This window comes from Furipterus horrens, unplaced genomic scaffold, assembly GCF_987537825.1.
Source record: "Furipterus horrens unplaced genomic scaffold, mFurHor1.1.pri manual_scaffold_3, whole genome shotgun sequence".
NCBI classification, from domain to species: Eukaryota; Metazoa; Chordata; class Mammalia; order Chiroptera; family Furipteridae; genus Furipterus; species Furipterus horrens.
The window spans coordinates 7,623,726-7,640,772 of NW_028327173.1; the positions used below are offsets into that span (position 1 = coordinate 7,623,726).

The 17,047-nt window shown below is 47.9% G+C and overlaps 1 protein-coding gene across 1 annotated transcript; it reads left to right on the forward strand.

Annotated features, from left to right (window-relative positions):
* The first annotated feature begins 234 nt into the window (after positions 1–234).
* Positions 235–3,133, forward strand: LOC150014211 (PRAME family member 12-like). Its single transcript, XM_090268244.1, has 3 exons — positions 235–521; positions 917–1,492; positions 2,392–3,133. The coding sequence occupies exons 1-3, from the start codon at positions 235–237 to the stop codon at positions 2,966–2,968; spliced, it is 1,440 nt and encodes a 479-aa protein (XP_090124370.1). The 3' UTR covers positions 2,969–3,133.
* The last annotated feature ends 13,914 nt before the right edge of the window (positions 3,134–17,047 follow it).

Below are 17,047 nucleotides of genomic sequence, written 5' to 3' on the forward strand. Positions count from 1 at the left end.
CTTTGTGTGTGTGTGTGTGTGTGTGTGTGTGTGTTGTTACAGAGCAAGTCCCCCCCAAATCCCCAGAGCCTGCCAGGTGGGGGGTGGGGGAAGGGGACAGCTTTTGAGATGCCTTTGCATAGCTATGACTGGTAGCTAGTGTCTTAGTTATGCAAATGGTTGCTCCTGCTTGCCTGACAAGGCTGCCTTGTCCCCTAGATGTTTCCACAGGAGTCCCTTCAGATCATATCAAAGATGACCTTCTGGAACCCATCCAGGCTAGTGGACCTGGCGGTAGAGAGCCTGCTGAGAGACCAGGCCCGGGCCATCGCGGCTGTGGAGTGCCTGCCCGCTGAGCTCTTCCCGAAGCTGTTTGTGCAAGCCTTCTCTCGGAAACACACAGAGCTCATGAAGGCGATGGTGCTTGCTTGGCCCTTCGCCATCCTCCCTCTGGGGGCTCTGATGCAGACGCCTCAGCCCGAGACCATACAAGCTACATTTGAGGGGCTTGAAATCCTGCTTACCCAGAAGGTTCGCCCCAGGTGAGGCTGATGCAGGTAGCCGGATGGGGTCCTCCGCATCCCTGAAGGCAGCGGGGGACAGGCAGTGTGGAGGGCCGGGCAGTGGGCTAGAGGTCTCTGAGGGTGACAAGGATGGTCAGAGAGGCCTGGGACACTGTGAGCTCACCTGGGAAGCGGAGGGCTGCTTCCAGGCAGGGCCTCCTGAAAACACATGCCCTGCCTCCTCCCAATGGTACTTAAGGGTACTAGCCGTGCTGAGCAGGAAGTGGGGAGGGAAGAAAGGGCAAAGGAGAAGCCAATGCCGGGCTGCAAAGTAAAAGCTCAGGGGAGTGGGTCCGATTGTTGCCCGAAGCTCTGATCTGCTTGGTTCTGTGGGTCTCGGAGCATCTGAGCCAAGGCTCCTGTTTTCCCCACAGGAGATGGAAAATGCAGGTGCTGAATTTACGGAACACCGGGCATGGCTTCTGGAGCACGTGGGCTGGAGCCGGGGCCCTGGCGCCACCCCTGACCGGACCGGTGGCTGCGGGCAGTTCCAGGATGAGGCAGACCTGGGCTCCCTTGGAGATAGTCGTAGACCTTTGCCTCAGCGAAAGGCTCGAAGACCAGTTCTCCATCGACCTCATCTGGTGGTCCAAGCAGAGAGAAGGCTTGATACACCTGTGCTGTAAGACACTGAAGATTTTTATACTGTCCATCGATAAGGTCAAGAACTTCCTGGCTCTGCTGCAACTGGATTGCATCGAGGAGATGGATATAAACTGCACCTGGGACCTGTGCTCCATGGGGATGCTCGGTCCTCAGCTGGGTCAGATGAGAAACGTGCAGAGGCTCTCTGTGTCCCACGTCTACCTACGGGGCAACGAGGAAGCGGAGCAGAAGAAAGACCTATACGTTGCCCAGTTCACCTCTCAGTTCCTCTGGCTGAAGCACCTGCGGGAGCTCCACCTGGAATCTCTCGCCTTCCTCCACGGCCATCTGGCCCAGATCCTCTTGTGAGCTGGATAACAGTGAACGCAACACCAGAACGTCAAGTGTTTTGTATCGTTGGTTGCTCTGAAGTGTGGTGTCATGTAACCACCCAGAGAAAGGCAGAGGGGGCTCTGGAAAGGGGAGCTATGTAGAGGGGGCTTGGACCCAGCGAGGGTGGGTTTGTGAATTCTTCCGTAGGGAGAGAGGACTAAATTAAGATGACTTAGGAAGAGGTGAGTGAGGAGGAAAAGCCATGCCAGATAGAGGAATATTTCCTAAGATATACCCTGTGCCCACCAGCTGTGGGAATGCAGATGCACCTGTCTCAATCTCCCCACGTGTAAGAGGTTCTTTGTTCTCTCGAGAAGGCAGTTAGTAGATAGGAAAGGCATGATTCTGGAGATAAGGGAGCAGACATGCATAGGAGGGCAAAAAGTGAGAGATGGTTTGCGGGTGCCCCCTGCAGACTGGCCATACCAGTCGATGCTGTGGGATCTCACCCAGGTTTGTTCTTGATGCCTCTGAAGAACTAGCCCTATGTGGCCCAGATATCCTGGCACCTGGAGCCCAAGCAGTGGAGAGAGGGAAGCCTAGGTTGAAAGTATGTTTGGTTTTGTCCCCCAATTTTAAGGTTCAGGGATGTCCACATTTGATCGAGACACTGTCAGGGTCTCTGAGCCTGTTCCAGTGTTTTCCATTATATCCGTTCATCCTCTGCTTGAGAGGTGAGGAAGGGGAGATCTGGAGATTTCATGAACTTGACCCTGTCCCATAAGCGAAGGTGAAAGGACTCTGCCTAAAGGGAGACTGGGCGTCCTGGGCATTAGCTGTCATCACATGGTCAGAACAGCCCTGCGCTTAGACGAATCGGTCCTCTGCCACCCCCATTCCCCATTCCACTAACTGCTCTGTCTCTCGCCAGGTGCCTGCAGGCCCCGTTGGACAACCTTGCCATCAGGAATTGCCCGCTTACGGAGCTGGATGTGCTGCACCTGTCCCTGTGCCCGAAGCTCCATCAGCTGAAGCGCCTGGATCTGAGCGGCATCTGCCTGACTGGGCTTCGCTACGAGCCCCTCCACACCCTGCTCAAGAAGCTCACCGGCACCCTCCAGGACCTGGATTTAGTGTTCTGTGGGATTGGGGACTCCCACATCGACGCCATCATACCCACCCTGAGCCGCTGCCTGCAGCTCAGGTCCCTCAACCTGTCTGGGAACCTCCTGTGCCTGGCCACCCTGGCAAAGCTGCTGCGCCACACGGCCGGGCTGGCCAATCTGAGCCTGGAGCGCTACCCGCCCCCTATGGAGAGTTATAACGCCCCGGGGGCCGTGGATCAGGAGCAGGTTGCCCTGATTCAGGGTGAGCTCACTAGTATTCTGAGAGATTTAGGGCGCCCCAGGATTGTCTGGCTCAGCACCAGCCCCTGTCCTTACTGTGGCAAGAGGCTCTTCTCTGATTTGGAGTCCATCCCCTGCTTCTGTGATCACCCTGCTCACTAAGGGCCTCCAGCAAGAGCGCCGCTCTGGGCCCCTGGAAGCTGAAACCTAGGGCCGAGGTGCATACGGGGACGCACACCCCCGTTGCACACGAGCGCTCAGTGTAGATGGGGAGCTGGGGGAACATGAGGGGACAAGTGTCCCATAGAGTCAGAAACATGATTCTGAATCACCGGGGGTGGGATGGGACGGGGGCTTAAACTGCATGCATGCGAGTTATCCTGGGGTTGATGGCTGTAAAGAAAAGACAAAAAATAAAGAGCATTTGCATAGTGACCATCTAGTCCTCCGTGATGTTAACCTGTTTGCCCGGTTTATACTTCAGGACTCTCCAGTTACTGATGGGAAAAAAAAAGAAAAAAAAAAGGCACTGAGTTGTCAGGATCAGAAACTGGCTGCCGGGATGGGGTTCGGCTGGCTACAGGGCTCGCAGCCCCATTTGTATCATCCCCTCCGGTTCTTTACTTCTCTCTGGGGCCTCTCTTATCTCCTTATGGCTGCTCAGTGTGTTAACACACCTGCAACACACAATGTGGCCAATGAGCCCCCGACGTGAAGGGGTCCTCACTGTGGACTCAGACGGTGACCTGGGACACGTGCACTTGTCAACGTTCTCCAGGTGGACCCACAGTTCCAGGTCCCAGCCTTTGGCTGTGCCAGGAAGGTTTCACCGCACCGGGCAGGGCCCCCCGTCTGGAAGGGGTTGTCCGCACTGCAGGTGAACCGTGCCACGGGCCCTCACCAATCCATGCCTGTCACCCTGGGCGGGGGTGGGGTGGGGTGGGTGCGTAGTTCTGAAATTGAACTGCGTATGGCCAGGAAAAGCATCCACATTCCTTTTAGCAAAATATTAAATTACTCAGGCATGTAGCAATTTTCCCTTTGTGTTTCTATACCACACTAAAAGTATAACCTTTTGGGGGGCTAGGTCGTATCGATGAGAGATTGACTTCACCTTCCTAACAACTCCTGACTCTCCCTATCAGGGAAGACTAGAATAGCATGTTTTGAAATCAGCACGTTGAGATGGGTGACAGGGTAACTGTGCAAATGTGTGGCCTTGCTTGGGCTAAGTCACTGTATCAGACAGGGCTCTGCTGACTCTCCAAGAGAAGGCACATCAGTGTATGGAGGAGATTTATTTTGAGAATTGGCTCACGTAGTCTTGGAGCCTGAGAAGTCCCACAATGTGCCATCTGCTGGCTGGAGAACCAGCAAAGCCGATGGTATAACTCAGTCCAAGTCTGCTGGCCTGAGTCCCAGGGAACCCCATGGTGGAACCCCCAGTCTGAGGCCAGAGGCCTGAGAATGAAGGGCAGCAGGTACAAGTCCTGGAGTTTGAAGCCTGGAGAGCCAGGAGCTCCGATGCCCACAGGCAGGAAAAGGTGGACATCTTAGCTAAGAAGACAGAAGTCATCCTTCCCTTTTCTGTTCCATTTGGGCCCCTTTGAAATTGGATGAAACCCACCAGCTGTGGAAGATCTCCTGACTCAGTCGACAGAATGAAATGTGAATCCCTTCCAGCCACTCAGGATTGTTTGACCATTGATCTGGGTCACCTGTAGCCCAGTCAAGTTGACACATAAAATTAACCTGTCACAGTGACACCCTACACAAAAGGCCACCAAATGAAGACTCCAAGCTGAGGGTTCAGGGGCTGATGATGTTGGGTGGGGGGACCTTAGGGAAGAACCTCAATGTCCCTGTAAAATATCGGTGATGGTGCTCCCTCAGCTTAGGGGATTCTTGCAGGATCCCATGAGATGAGGTGAGGTGAGCGCGGGGCACCGGGCCTGGCATATAGTAAGAGCTCAATTACTGAAGCTCTCCTTCTCCCCCACTCCCCCCAGCAGAAGCCCCTGGTGTTCTTCACCCCTCCACCTTCTCCTCTACCTCGGCCACCAAAGGCTGTGATTTACCCAAACAGCTCTAGCAATCAGCCCTGGAGGAGGTGTGGGAGTGGCAGTTTGAAATGTAAAAGATTGGGTTTATCCCTGGTGATTATCAGAAAAAAAATTCCAAGCCTCAGGATTCAGATGCCACCTCCCAGTCAGACCAGGCGACATGTCAGTGTTGCAAGCAGGGCTGTGCTGTTGAGTATTTTTACAAATCTGCTATTCTGCCCTGGCTGATGTGGCTCAGTGGATTGAGCACCAGCCTGCAAATGAAAGAATTGTAGGTTCAATTCCCAGTCAGGGCACATGCCTGGGTTGCAGGCCAGGTCCCCAGTGGGGGGCACATGGGAGGCAACCACACATTGATGTTTCCCTCTCTTTCTCCCTCCCTAACCTTCTCTCTAAAAATAAATAAATAAAACCTTAAAAAAAAAAACCCAAAACCTCTGCTATTTCAACAAAAAAATACCCACCACATTTTTTTTAGTGAAAAAGTTTTTAAAAATCTGCTATTATGTAGATGCTACTTGAGCATATTTGTGTTGTGATTTATGCAACTGTTAAAGATATAAGTTGCCTTTTAAATGATAAAGGAAATTTAGTACTTTTAAAGAACGCATGCACATATTTAAAAAAATGTTTAACTTGGTTTGTAGCCTCAAAACAAACTTTAAAATTGATTTTAAAGATCAATGACCAAGAATTGATTCTTTTTAAAAAATACTTAGAATAGGACTTCTGGACAAGATGGAGGCCTAGACTGACACGTTCCGTCTCCCTCCACAACTAAGAAGGAGTACAATTATCACAAAACCAGAAATAACCAGAAGTTCCAGAAAATACAGCTACACGGAAGTCGAACGTATGAAGTTATAAAGAAGCGGTGCTCATCCGGATGGATAGGAGGGGCGAAGCCGGGGCGGAGAGTTCAAGCTGTGCTGGTGGCAGCAGCTGCAACGATGGGGAGGTGGGACGGCAGTAAACACAGACACCCGTATTTAGGGGAAGTGAGAAGCGCCTGGGGAGCACCCCCGGCTGCAGACCAGACCTGTCAGCTCGCGATTCCAACGCCGGGGAAGGCAGACCCCCACTGCCTCGAACTGTGAGGGCCAGAGAGGGTGGGGACGGAGGAGGAGGCTCCCGGTCACTCAGCGGAGAGTGAGTGGCAGGAACCCATCTTGGACCCCCGTCCCCACACAAAGCGCCACAGTGTGGTGAGAAGAGTCACCTGGTAGTGATGAGTACATGGGGCTCTGCCTCCTATAGTGTAGGAGGTATGACAGCCCCGTCCAGGAAGCAAAGGTACAACACAAAATGGTCAGGATGGCACAGATCATGACAGAGATCTGGGTGACGCAGCTGACCAGCCAGCAAATATCTAATCTAATGAAGCAGTAGATAGGAAATCTTTCTGAGGCTCAGTTCGGAGCTTTGGTTATACAAATGCTTACAGACATAACAGCAGATCTTAGACAAGATGGGGAAGGAATGAAGGCTAGTCCTGCTAAATGAGCAAAAACACATACGAAACTAGTGGTGAGGGAAAGAAAACCAGGGATCAAATCAATAAATTGGAACATAGGGAAGGAACAAACAGTCAACCAGTGCAGAAAGAGGAAATGAAAAGTGAGGAAAATGAGGAGAGGCTCAGAAACCTATGGGACAGCTATAAGCAGGCCAACATCTGAATCATAGGGTTGCCAGAAGGTGAAGAAGAACTAGAAATTGAAAAATTTTATGTGAAAAAATAATGAAGCAGAACTTCCCTAACTTGGGGAAGGAAACAGACTTATAGGTCCAGGAAGCATTGACAGTTCCAAAAAAACTGGACCCAGGGAGAACCACACCAAGACACATTATAATCAAAATGTCAAAAATTAAGGATAAAGAGAGAATCTTAAAAGCAGCAAGAGAGAAGAAGAGAATTATGTACAAAGGGGTCCCAATAAGACAATCAGCTGACTTCTCAAAAGAAACTCTGCAGGCAAGAAGGGACTGGCAAGAAATATTCAAAGTAACAAAAAGCAAAAACCTACAACCATGATTACAATATCCAGGGAAGCTGTCATTCAGAATAGAAGGGCAGAGAAAGTGCTTCCAGGACAAAGTAAAACTGAAGGAGTTCATCAGATCCAAACCACTGTTCCATGAAATGTTAAAGGGACTTGTTTAGGAGAAAGAGGATCAAAACCATTAATATTAAAATGAAAACTATCACAACAATCAACAACAGAAGTGAGGGAACTGAAACAAAGGCAAACTAAGTAGGCAACGAGAGTGGGAAAAGAATTATAGGTGTGGGGAATATATTGGGGGGAGGTCAGCTGGAAGGGGGAAGAGGGGAAAGGGAGGGAGATGGTACAGGAATTAAGAAGCACAGTAGGAGGGAGTGGAGTAGACAGAAAGATGTTGAGAAGAGCTATATGTACAACCAATGGGCATGGACTAAGTGGGGGGTGAGGACAACTGGAAGGAGGGGGGGGTCACTGGGTGGAGGGGAACAAAGGGAAAAGAAATTGGGACAACTGTTAACAGCATAATCAATAAAGCATATTAAAAATACTTAGAATAATAAAATTTTAGAGCTGGAAGAATTACAATTATATTTTTAAAAGTAGACTCTTTTTTTTTTTTTTAAAGAGCAGTTTAGGTTCACAGCAAAATTGAGCAGAAGTTCTCATAGACTCCCCAGCCCCTCCACATACACGGCCTCCCCACAGCCAACATCCTGCACCAGATGGTACATTTGTTAGAGCTGATGGGCCCACACCGACCCATCCTTATCGCCCAAAGTCCATGACTGCCATCAGGGCTCACTCGGTATTGTACAGTCTATGGATTTTAGCAACTGTATAAAGACATGTACCCACCATTGGGGTATTACAGAATCATGTCATTGACCTAAAAATCCTCTTTGTCTTCCGGAAGTCTTATAGCTCTAGTTTTTACCTGTACAGATATAATCCATTTCAAGTTAATTTTTTATGTGTGGTGTGAGTAAGTTTTGATACTTATTTTGTTCCCATGTGGCTGTTCCGTTGCTGTGGCACCATTTGTTGAAAATACTTCCATTTCCCCGTTGAATCACCTTGGCACTTCATGTGGGTCTGCTTAAGGATTCTCTCTTCTGTTCCATGACACCGCATGTCAACACCATGCTGTCTTGATTACTGCAGCTTTCTATGAAGTCTTGAAATCAGGTAGTATGAGCCTTCAAAAATATTATTGTTTGCTAAAATTGATTCGAGGGCTAACCAAACTTGTTTGCATTTCCATATAAATTTTAAAATAAGCCTGTCAATTCTACAAAATAAAGCCTAATGGAATTTTAATTAGGATTGAATCTCTAGATTTCGATTGGCATCTTAACCACATGAAGTCTTTTAATGCATTCATGTGATGTATCTCCATTTATTTAGGTACTTTTTCATTTGTCTCTGCCTTTTTTTTTTTTTTTTTTTTTTTTACAGTTTTTAATGTATGGGTCTTAAGCATACTTCATTGCATTTACCCCTAAATATTTCATGTGTTTGGATACTGTTGTAAATGGAATTTTAATTTCTATTTTTAATTGTTTTTTTACTCATAGCTACCATAGGAATACAATTGATTTAAAAAAATATTTTATTTATTAAATTATAGAGAGAAGGAAAGGGAGGGAGAAAGTGAGGAAGAGAAACATCAATATGTGGTTGCCTTTCCTGCAACCCCAACTGGAGACCTGGCCTGTTACCCAGGTGGGTATGTGCCCTGACTAGGAATTGAACCGGCGATCCTTTGGTTTGCAGGCTGGCACTCAATCTACTGAGCTACACCAGCCAGGACTACAATTGATTTTTATACAATTTAGTGATCTTGTATCCTGTGACTTTGCTTAGTTCACTTAGGTCTCGTGGTTTAGGTGTGGATTCTGAAAGTTTTACTGTAGAGATGTTTATGTTGTTTGCCAATATAGGCAGTTACTTCTTTTCCAATTTGTATGGCTTCTCTTTCTTTGCCTTGCCTTGTGCCTGATCTAAGGAGAAAGCACTCAGTTCTTCATGATTAAGTATGAATTTGGCTATAGGTTTTTTTGAGACTGGATTTTACCATATTGAGAAATTAGCTTTTATTTCTATTTTGCTCAGAGTTTTTTAAAAATTATGAATAGATCATTGAATTTTGTCAAATGCTTTTCTTGCATCTATTGAGATGAGCATATATTTTCTTGCTTTTATTCCATTGATATGGTTAATTATATTGATTGATTTTCTAATGTTAAACCGATCTTGCATTCCTGAATAAATCTCTCTTGGTAATTAAATAATTGGAAGAGGGGGAAAAAATGAGACAACTGTACTTGAAAAACAATTTAAAAAATAAAGGGAAAAAATTGGAAGAAATGTAGGGAGATGGAATTGGGGGGATTGGGGGTCGGGGGCGCAGAGGTGATGAGACACCGTGGCCATAAGGTAGGTGGTACATGGACCTTCAATTTACTATTATTTTCCAAATATATAACATATAAATTTATGTGCATATATATAACATATAACCTTTTTTTTGTATGTCTATTTCATAATCAAATGTACTATAATGAAAATATTAACAACATGCTAATAAATGTGAAAATCAAGACCAAAAGGAAAAATTTCTGAAGAAATGTGAAATGACAAAATTTATGCAAGAAGAAGCAAAATCTGGAGCAGATAAATCAAAGAAATTGAAATGGTCACCAAAGAGACCACCCTCCCCCAAGCTCCATTTCCATGTGATTTTCCACGCTTTTGGGTAATTCCTTTCTTACACAAGAAGTTCCAGAAAATGGACAATAGGAAAAGCTGTGTCATTAATTCTGCGAGGCCAGCCATAACCTGTGTTTCCTGTCGAGTAAGGGTGTTAGAAGGAAATTATGGTAAATTCTAGGCCCATTTGGCAAAAGTTCTTAATTTGGCTAACGAAATCCAACATGCATTAAAAGGTAATACATCACGATCAAGTGAAGTTCATTTCAGGAACACAGGACAACCTCTGAAAACTCTCTGGGTGTAATTCATCACACTGACAGACTAAAGAAGAAAGAACGCAGTGGCCTCAAAAATCAGAAAAGGATGTTCTAGAAGTCAAATCTTATTCATGATAAGAAAAGCTCTTTGACAAATTAAACGCCATATACAGTCGTCCCTCTCTATATCGTGGCCTCACTGTATTGCGGGATTTTAAAAAATATTATATTTAATTATTTATTGCGGATTTTTCGCTCTATCGCGGGATTTTGTGGTACTGTAGACGTGTGTGGTTAAAGTTACATAGGTTTAAGAGTGTAGAATAAATGTAAGGTTCCTACTTCGCACGGGGCAGGTCTAGAATGTAATACCCATGATAAGTGAGGGAATGCTGTACTCAAAATTCATATTAAACGATTCAGGTGAGATGCAGAAACTTTAGCTACCTTCTGACTGATATAAAATAAAACCCTCAGAACTGCTGCATTCAGAGGCCATTACAGTATTGCGGATATTAGCAGAGACTCAGAACCAGAATGACTAATTCAGGTTCAGCACTGGCTCAGCCTTCATTGGCCTCATGGGGCCTTATAGAGTTTGCTTAGTCTATCTGTGCCTCAGTTTACTCACCCATGAAATGAAGATAATAATGATCTCTGCCTTACTGAGTTGTAGTAGTGTTTGCCATATAGCAAATGATGTTACTATTGTTTTTATTGTTATTCTTATATCTTAAAAACATGTTACTAAGTGAAAAAATGAAGTAAGGGAACAAGGTCTACAGTTAAGGGGATGGTAAGTCCAACAGGATATTCCTGTTCTGGAAGTATTTATCATCACCCTAAATATAGGCCTGTTAGTTTTTGTTGTTGTTTTTTTAATTTCTTATAAAATTGGCTAGGGCCCTTAGTGCAATGTCGAATAACAGCAAAGTTAGCAGACATATGAGAACACAGAGCCTCTCAGACTTCTGTTAATGCAGCATTAATTACACTTGCTGTTGGTTACTGGAAGATGCCCTTTATTGACAGACCTCTGAACTGATAAGATTTAACATTCGCCAGATACCTCTGGTGAGGGTAAATGAATCTGCCAATGCTCTCCTAAGCCAGAATGTTCCCTCAGGTATAACATGGGTAACATATAAGCAATGCCGCTATGGAGATTCCCACAGAGCTGTCTGGGCCTGAGGACATTTGGGGGCCGCAGACCGCCGCTGAATCTCCTCCCAGAATGGCACAGTTACTGTCAGGGCTGTCGGTCTTCCTGGCCACCGTCCTCGGGAATATTCAGTCCTGAGCCGCTCGGACCGCATCGCTGGCGGAAGAGCTTACTTATGAGAAAGGCCGCTTATTCCCACGTGAACAGCTCTGCGGTCCCCCGACGTGATGAGAAAATGTCTTAGATGTTCACTGCCAGGTGCGTGCTCCCACGTGCAAACCCCTTCTGTGCAGGTAATGAAGAGTTTTACCTGTGTGGGTCCGTGTGGCTGTCGTCTTGGGCACAGGCTTACCCAGATGTCTTAGACTGGGTTCTCAAGAAGAGCACAAGCCCACGGGATGGACTGGGGTGAGAGGTGAGGGGGCTCTCAGGAAAAGAGGGCAAGCCACAGGGACGGGACAGAGAAAGGAGCCTAGCAAGGGTGTGGTCGCAGCTGGACCCAGCTTCCACTTGACCCCCAGCAGGCTCTGGAGTGTGGGGTGTACCACAGCATGGGGCCCCCCTGGAGGCCAGAGGGCTGGTTTCATGGGATGCCTGGGGCCAGCCTGACAAGGGGGCTTGACTTCCGTGGGGGTGATTCTCTGTAAGATATGGGCCATTAGCAATCAACACTCACAGCATTTGGGGACAGGGATGCCCAGTACAGACACCTGGACGGGACTCTGAGTCCACCACACCTAATCAAACCTGTTTGTGGCTGAAGAGCTGGTTCTCTGGGCACTCCTCCTCAGTGACCAAGAGATGCACGCTAGGTTGTTGGTCAAAAGATGATGACAGCCCTGGCTGGTGTGGCTCAGTGTACTGAGCACCGGCCTGCAAACCAAAGGGTCACTGGTTCGATTCCCAGTCAGGGTACATGCCTGGGTTGTGGGCCGGGTCCCTGGTTGGGGGCCAGCGAGAGGCAATCACACATGGATGTTTTGTTTCTCTCCCTCTCTTTCTCCCTCCCTTCTGTCTCTCTAAAAATAATAAATACAATCTTAAAAAAAAAAAAATTAAAAGAAGACGATGACAGGGATGCCAATGGTCAACATGGCTCCAAGAATTCAGGGCCCGGGCGCTCAGCTGTAAAGTGCAAAAGGACGACAGGGTCTCAAGAAGACACTTCAAGGGAAACGTGCGTGCGCTGTGCTGGGGGCAATGGCCCTCACTGCAGCCCTCCTTAGACATACGTGTTCACGAGCGCTGGGAGAGGCCGTCTGAAAGTTAACTTGCTGTCAAAACATGGCATATTTTTTCCTTCCACTGAACACTGCAGCCTGCCCTCACGTCCCCAGCATCTCCACGTCCTCTGAAGGCCCCAGATGAGAAACCTTCCATTAACTTCCCGTCACAGGCTGGGCCTGGCGCCGGCCTCTGATTGTACATGAAATCTGTTAGAGCAGGTCGGTGACCCACTTTGATGCGGCTACAGATGGAGGACTCAACCTCCTTGGAAATTCAAACCCCTCTTTGGTTCCTCGAGGGAAAAAGGAGCACAGTGACTCCAGTTCCCTGGGAGGACGGCTCCTATCCGCCTAGTTCTCCAGAAAGCGTCCCACCTCAGAAGACCCCTGACTCCTCCAGAGAAAAGAGGACAGACAGCAAGGGAACAGGATGTTTGGAAGATGTGCTGCCTTTTGTCCCTCGGTTCTGAAGCGAGGCGGACGTGCGTTATTTTTAATCCCGTAGTTAGCGCAGAGCATAACCTATATGTTCACCTTGTCTGGTTTGAATCCTTGATTTTTTTTTTTTTTTGTTTGTTTGATAGTCTCCATTTAGGACCAAGAAGCAAATCGGACACTGAGCAAGACAAAAGAGGGAGGGAGATGAGATGAAGGAATTTTATCTGCCAGGTTCATGCAGGGAAGTAAAAGGGCAAAGTTGTCCCAAGGAAGCAAATGTCATTTCCAACGTCAGAGAGACCAAAGCCATCGGCACGTGAGCATTTTAATCTGTGCTGGATATAACCAGACAGGTTTTGTTTTTTTCTTTTTTAAAGATAAAACTTCCTTTTGCCTAATGTGGATGCCACTGGAGGGTCAAGACTCTATTCTGGGATAATCAAGGGACACTATTTAAAATGTAGTTAATGCTGTGCATGTGTGTGTTTGTGTGTTTTCAGAGAAGCTCAAAATGGATTTTCCGTGTTGTTACTTACTGGGGTGGTCTCGAAGAGGGTCTGCTCAGTGGTGTAAATAAAGTAATTAAGCTGGCAGCTTGCCCCCTACCCCACACCCTCTGTACACAGATTTGGCCAAAGCCGTTCGGTTTCTCAACAGTTCTTGTTGCTCTCAGACAGTGTCCTCTGTGTCCACAGCAGCTGCGTCCTAAGTGGACGTGCACGCGGCTGGCTCGGCCGAATGCACTTCAGCTCCATCTAGGTGCTGCCTGGCCTCCTCCTGGCAGGAATGTCAGCATGAGAGAAATCCAAGAGCTGTCACCTTCCACAGCAGCATATCACAGGGGACATTAAGTCACCTCCAGACAAGACAGAGATGGCCTTTCTCTCTATGGGGTCAAATGTCCCACTGCCAGGGGTGGGACGTGGTGTCAGAGCTGCAATTTGCCACACAACCTTGGCTCAGGGTGTGGAAGGAGACAGGCAGGGGACCTCTTCTCTCTGTCCAGAATGCTTTCTTGACCCTACTCCTACGCCATCACTTTTTACTAGACTGGCTCCTTCTGGTCCTCCAGGTTTCAGCTTCTATGTCACCTCCTCAGAGAAGCCCTCCATGACTACCTCCACGCTTCCCCATCACTCACCCTATTGGTTTTCTCCCCATGCCAAACATATTGCAATTGGTAATGATGAACATTCTTGTTTTTTTTTAGATGACTAGCTCTGCATGAGACCTCACCTGTCTTATTCATCAATGTGGGCCCAGCAGTGATCACATGTCTGGCCCATGTAGGTGTTCAGTATATATTATTGTTGCTGAGACTTGAGGAGTAATAACTGGCTATTCCTCTCGCCCCCGTCTCCACGTTCAGAACTGAATGAGAAGATGTGGGAGTTCAGCAAGTGTAGGTTCAAAGGTCAACTTGTTTCAATAACACTTGGGCTGGAGACTCTAAGACCCATCCAGGCTGAGCTGCAGACTTGAGGCTGGGGTGGAGGTGATGGGGGAGAAAAGAAAGGAAAAGAGAAGAGAAGGGATGGGGTGGCAGGAGGAAAGGGAAAAAAATGAGGACCGAGGGTTCTCCTGAGGACGGGAGAAGGCGGTCTCCCCCCACCCATGGGGTCTCCTCGGCCAAACAATGTGATGATTCATGGACTTTCAAGTCACCAATTCTTTATGTAGTTCCCCAGTGTGGGACATAGGGCTGGAAGCCTGTGGTCAGGAGCAGTCTAGGCTAATCACTTCATTCATTCATTCATTCATTCATTGCTCCTGAACTTCACTGCATGGAAGCAGTACCACTCCTTTCAGTTTTCTGCTCCCTTCCCTGGGCCTTACCCAGGAGGTGCCCTTGGGTGGCTGGTCACAGGGGGAGTCCCATGCTCTTGGGCTTCTTCATGCCCTACTTGTAGGACAGGCTCCACATCAGTTCTATTGGAGATATTTTTAAATGATTTCTTTTTTTTTTGCTAAAATTAGGTGCAGTTGGCTCTGGCAGGGTAGCGCAGTTGGTTAAAGCATCATCTCAATACACCAAGGTTGCAGGTTCGATTCCCAGTCAGGGCACCTATGAATGCATAAATAAGTGAAACAACAAATCAACGTCTCTCTCTCTCTCTCTTTTTCCCCCTCTCTGTAAAGTCAAAACATTAGAAAAATAGATACAGTGGACATCATTGGTAGAGATGACACAGCCCACTTTTCATCCCAGGAAGCCCGAGGGACTATTTCTAACAAAGAATGTGTTGTTACAGAGGAACATCTTCTTGCCCATCCCATCTAGAGCCCTCGGCCGCCGATGGTTTGGGTGTTGGTGGGATAGTAGGGTATAATGGGACAGACATGGCCACTCACTGGCCTTTCTCACTGGGCACATGGCTTCTCATGTGAGCATCGACATCACCCAGGGATAATGTAACTTGTCTGGCAAGGAGGATTGGAAAATACATGGGAAGTACCTGGCAGGTGGTAGGAGCTCAAAGGGTAATGATATCATGATCCTTCCCACCCTCTCCGCAGCCAGTATCCCCCAGGACATGTCTTTGTAGCCATTTTCCTTGAAGAAAGAATTCAGCCCTGACTGGTGTGGCTCAGGGTATTGGACGTCATACTGCAAACTGAAATGTCAACAGTTCAAGTCCCAGTCAGGACACATGCCTGGGCTGTGGGCCAGGTCCCCGGCTGGGGGCATGTAAGAAGCAGCCGACTGATGTTTCTCTCTCACATTCATGTTTCTCTCCCTCTCTTTATCCCTCCCTTCCCCTCTGTCTGAAAATAAATCAATAAATAAATCTTTTTAAAAAGAAGAAAGGAAGAAAGAAAGAAAGAAAGAAAGAAAGAAAGAAAGAAAGAAAGAAAGAAAAAAAGAAAAAGAAAATAAGAAAGGGAGGGAGGGAGGGAGGAAGGAAGGAAGAATCCAGGTTAGAAGTAATCTGAAGGACGTGACTTCCCAATCTATGACTCTCCCCCCATCTATGACCCTCCCCCCATCTGTGACCCTCCCCCAATAGTGATTTTACCACTTAGAGGGGCCCAGCGGAATGAGCTGCCTTGCAAAGTGGAGCTGCTGGTGCTATGGCAGGGACCCCACTGCATGGCCCATGGCCGGTGGGCAAGCCCCTGGGGAAATCAATGGTAGGCGACCCATTCCACGTGGGAGGCAACACCCCGATGATTAAATACTTAGAATCACCTGAAGCTGTCATTTTCTACGTGAGGCTCAGAGTGTCCCATGTGGCTCTGATTTTGCTTCTATCTCAGTGTTCCCTCCGAGTCTTCTTTTCCACACCAAACAGCAGAAGCTCCTGCATTTGTGGTCTGCTGCTTTTACAGTTTTTCCAATGGCGAATGCCTTTCTGTTCTTTCTGTCGGGGACTGCTTGTGAAGGGACTCGCTGGCCATCTCCTGGGGCTGAGGGCGGGGAGGCTGCCCAGCTTGGGTAAAGATGAAGGATGACAGTTGTCTGTAAGGCAGATGGAGGCGGAGGGAGGGATGGCAGCAATCAGTCCTCAGTCACATATAACTGTCCGCACATCTAGCTGCCGCGAAGCCAGCCCCATACCAGCTGGGAGCGGGGTGGGAAGAGGGTTCTGGGCCCTTCTGCTCAGCAGATCTCTCTGAACATCATTCCCCACTTCACCACCATCCTGGTTTCTGGATTTACCCCAACTCTCTCTATTCAGCCTGGACAGAGAACGCGGATTGGCCAGAACTGAGTTCAAGCCCACTTGCTAGCTGGGCAATGTTGGGGGGATCCCCAACTTCTCTGAGCTGTTTTCCCTTCTGTCACATGAGCTTAGCGGTTCCCTGCTTTACAGGAATGTTGTGAGGATCCTAGAAGATATGTGTGCGCATGTGCATCGTCAATTTTGTTGTTCGTGGTGGTTATGTTCCATGAAATCACAGAAAGGCTGAATCAGTGAACACTGAACGCTGCCCCCGGGCGAAACAGAGTTCGGTTCCTTGAGCTTCTTCTGGTCACAACATTTCTGTCCACCGGCCAATGCATACCCTTGGTTTATGTATGTGTCTGCTTAAAGACTTCTGCTTTCTTATGTATTGGGATAAAGACTTACAACATGGACCTCACGCAGCCTGCAGAACTCTGACTCGGGCCTGGACGAAGCTCATCGCACACACGTATGTTCTCCGTCAGGCACATCACAGCCTCCTTGTGCTGAGAAACGCCAGGCGGCACTTCAGCGCTACGCTTGGGAGCCGTTAGAAACAGCAAAATCACCAAGAAAATGCACAAAAAAATGGCCGACACGTGGCACTAAACAGACAGCGCAGGGGCTGTTGGCAGTATGAGAGTCAGAACAAGAGGCCGGAGCGTCACCGTGTCTGTCGTCAGCTGGGAGCACCACGCCTGGCAACTCC

What these genes read in the sequence shown, in the direction of transcription:
- LOC150014211 (XM_090268244.1), top strand. Translation starts at nt 235, where the DNA reads ATGACCTTCTGGAACCCATCCAGGCTAGTGGACCTGGCGGTAGAGAGC. An exon ending in ACCCAGAAGGTTCGCCCCAG is followed by an intron (nt 522 to 916) that starts GTGAGGCTGATG and finishes TTTTCCCCACAG; the next exon opens with GAGATGGAAAATGCAGGTGC. An exon ending in CATCTGGCCCAGATCCTCTT is followed by an intron (nt 1,493 to 2,391) that starts GTGAGCTGGATA and finishes GTCTCTCGCCAG; the next exon opens with GTGCCTGCAGGCCCCGTTGG.